The sequence below is a fragment of the Myotis lucifugus genome, unplaced genomic scaffold (assembly GCF_000147115.1).
Source record: "Myotis lucifugus unplaced genomic scaffold, Myoluc2.0 scaffold_517, whole genome shotgun sequence".
NCBI lineage: Eukaryota > Metazoa > Chordata > Mammalia > Chiroptera > Vespertilionidae > Myotis > Myotis lucifugus.
Genome location: NW_005871565.1, coordinates 476,220 through 478,176, shown reverse-complemented (window position 1 = coordinate 478,176; position 1,957 = coordinate 476,220). Strand labels below are relative to the sequence as shown.

General features: G+C 49.4%; 1 protein-coding gene across 1 annotated transcript in view; it reads right to left on the bottom strand.

Annotated features, from left to right (window-relative positions):
• Positions 1-675, bottom strand: part of TMEM163 (transmembrane protein 163) — a 149,952-nt gene extending 149,277 nt beyond the window's left edge. The window contains 1 exon segment of the mRNA XM_023745100.1: positions 499-675. Within this exon segment, the coding sequence (XP_023600868.1) occupies positions 499-675 (177 nt within the window).
• Positions 676-1,957: the final 1,282 nt, after the last annotated feature.

Genomic DNA, 1,957 nt, shown 5'->3' with positions numbered 1-1,957 from the left:
GGGGAACCCCCCGGCCCGGTTTTCTTTTTCCTTTTCGGGAAAACACGGCGACCCCCCTCGGGGCCGAAAGGCGGGCAACCCCCTCTATTTTTGGCTTTTTTTCCCGGGGGAACCGCCAAGCTCTAAAGGGGGGGGGAAGAGTCTCCCCCTGGGGCTCCCTTTCTCGCCCCCCCCTTCCCGGGGGAAACCCAAGTTTTCTCCGGTTCCCGGGCTTTCGGCCGGGGATGCCCGGAAGGGTTTTTGATCGCCCTCCCAGTCCCTCTTTTCAGCACCACATAAGAGGCCCGAGCAGCCTTGGACCCTTCGGCTCTAGGAAATTTTTGGGTCCCCAGGCCCCCCCCCGGGGGACTTTCCTTGGGCCTTTTTCCAAGCCCCCCCCCCCCCCCCCCGCGCCCCCCGCTAGCCCCCCGCTGGCTGTGTTCCCTCTGAGTGTTCAGGTCTTGCCGGCCCTTCGGGATTCGAAGCCTGTCCCGAGCGGCGGCCGTCTCCACCACTGACCGCGCGGAGCTCAGACCCGTGCGCCGTGCGGCTGGTCCCCGCAGCGAAGGGCGGCCGGGTCCACGCCAGGCCGGGGCCCAGCCCGCTCTCGGTCAGCCCCAGAGGTTCAGAGGTGAACAGGCCGTTCGTCAGACTTATCTTAAATTCAATAGTATCAACATCCAAATTAGATTTCATTTTTAAATAGACATTTAAGTTTTAGATTTCGTCTTTAAATTCAATGAGCTATAAAATGCCAATTCCTTCTTTAAAGCCTGCCTACTTTGGGGGGTAGGCACTCTGTTGTTTTTTTGTTTTGCTTTCGGTGGGTTTTTGTTTTGTTTTTTTTTGTAGAATAAGTTTTCTTTTGCCTGCGATTGAAATCGCAATAGGATTTAAATGCCTTTGCGGTGTCACCGGTGGGAACGTCACTAGAAACGGGAAGAGGATTTCATTTCATGTGAGATCCCTGAGTAGGAATTCGAAGATTTGAGTTGATGTTGGCCAACTCACTTTACCTATTTGATCATTAATTTCGTCGCTACAAACTGAAGGAGTTGGACTAGGTCATTTCATAGGCCCCTTCTAGGAAAAGAAGGTGGGAGGGAGGAAAGAAAGAAGGAAAATTTTTTTTTTATGATTACTTGGATTAAAAAAAAATAAAAAATTCTACCTACCTCCCAACCTTTGTTCTGTCCTTGAAGGTAGACAAACCTTTAGGTGTTTGCAGACACACACACCACCTCCTTGCTCTCTCCCACACAGACTTCTTCCCTCCAGGTTTCCCTCTTTCGAGGCTCTCAAACATTTGAATCACCTGGGGAGTTTAAGAACCAAAAAGAACCAGATCTCCCACTCCTGGAGACCCCACAGCATTGGTGATGGAATTGGTCTGATCTGGGACCAGGGCATCAGTATTTTTTAAGCTCACTCCCCTTTCTAAAGTCATCTGGGAAGCCTTTGTTTGTTTAAATGCTGGCTCCTCCTTGCTTTGAGATTCTGATTAAGAAGATCTGAAATCTGGATGAAAATCTTCATTTACATCTGTCTCTCTGTCACACACACACACACACACACACACACACACACACACACCAAGGTCTGTCTGTGTTCTCTCAAAGGAGCAAGTATCTTTGTTCTTGCCTCTGGTTTTCAATTGGTTCCCTAGTCCAGCACATCCAGGTGTGAGTGTGCAGATGAACACCCAGGATTCTCGTTAAAATGCAGATTCTAACTCAGCAGATCTGGGTTGGAGGCTGAGAGTTCCAGCAAACCTCCAGGCGCTGCTGACACTGTGGTCTGAAGGCCACACTTTTGAGAAGTAAGAATCTAGGAGTTAATTATTATTCCTGGGATAAATATATATTCTCAAGTTCCAGATGCCCTGGTTCAATTCTTATCTCCTCTAGAAAGATTTCTCTGACTCCAGCTCTTCCCTTGAGCTCCTTTTTGTGAACGGTGAGTGTTTAATTATTCATGG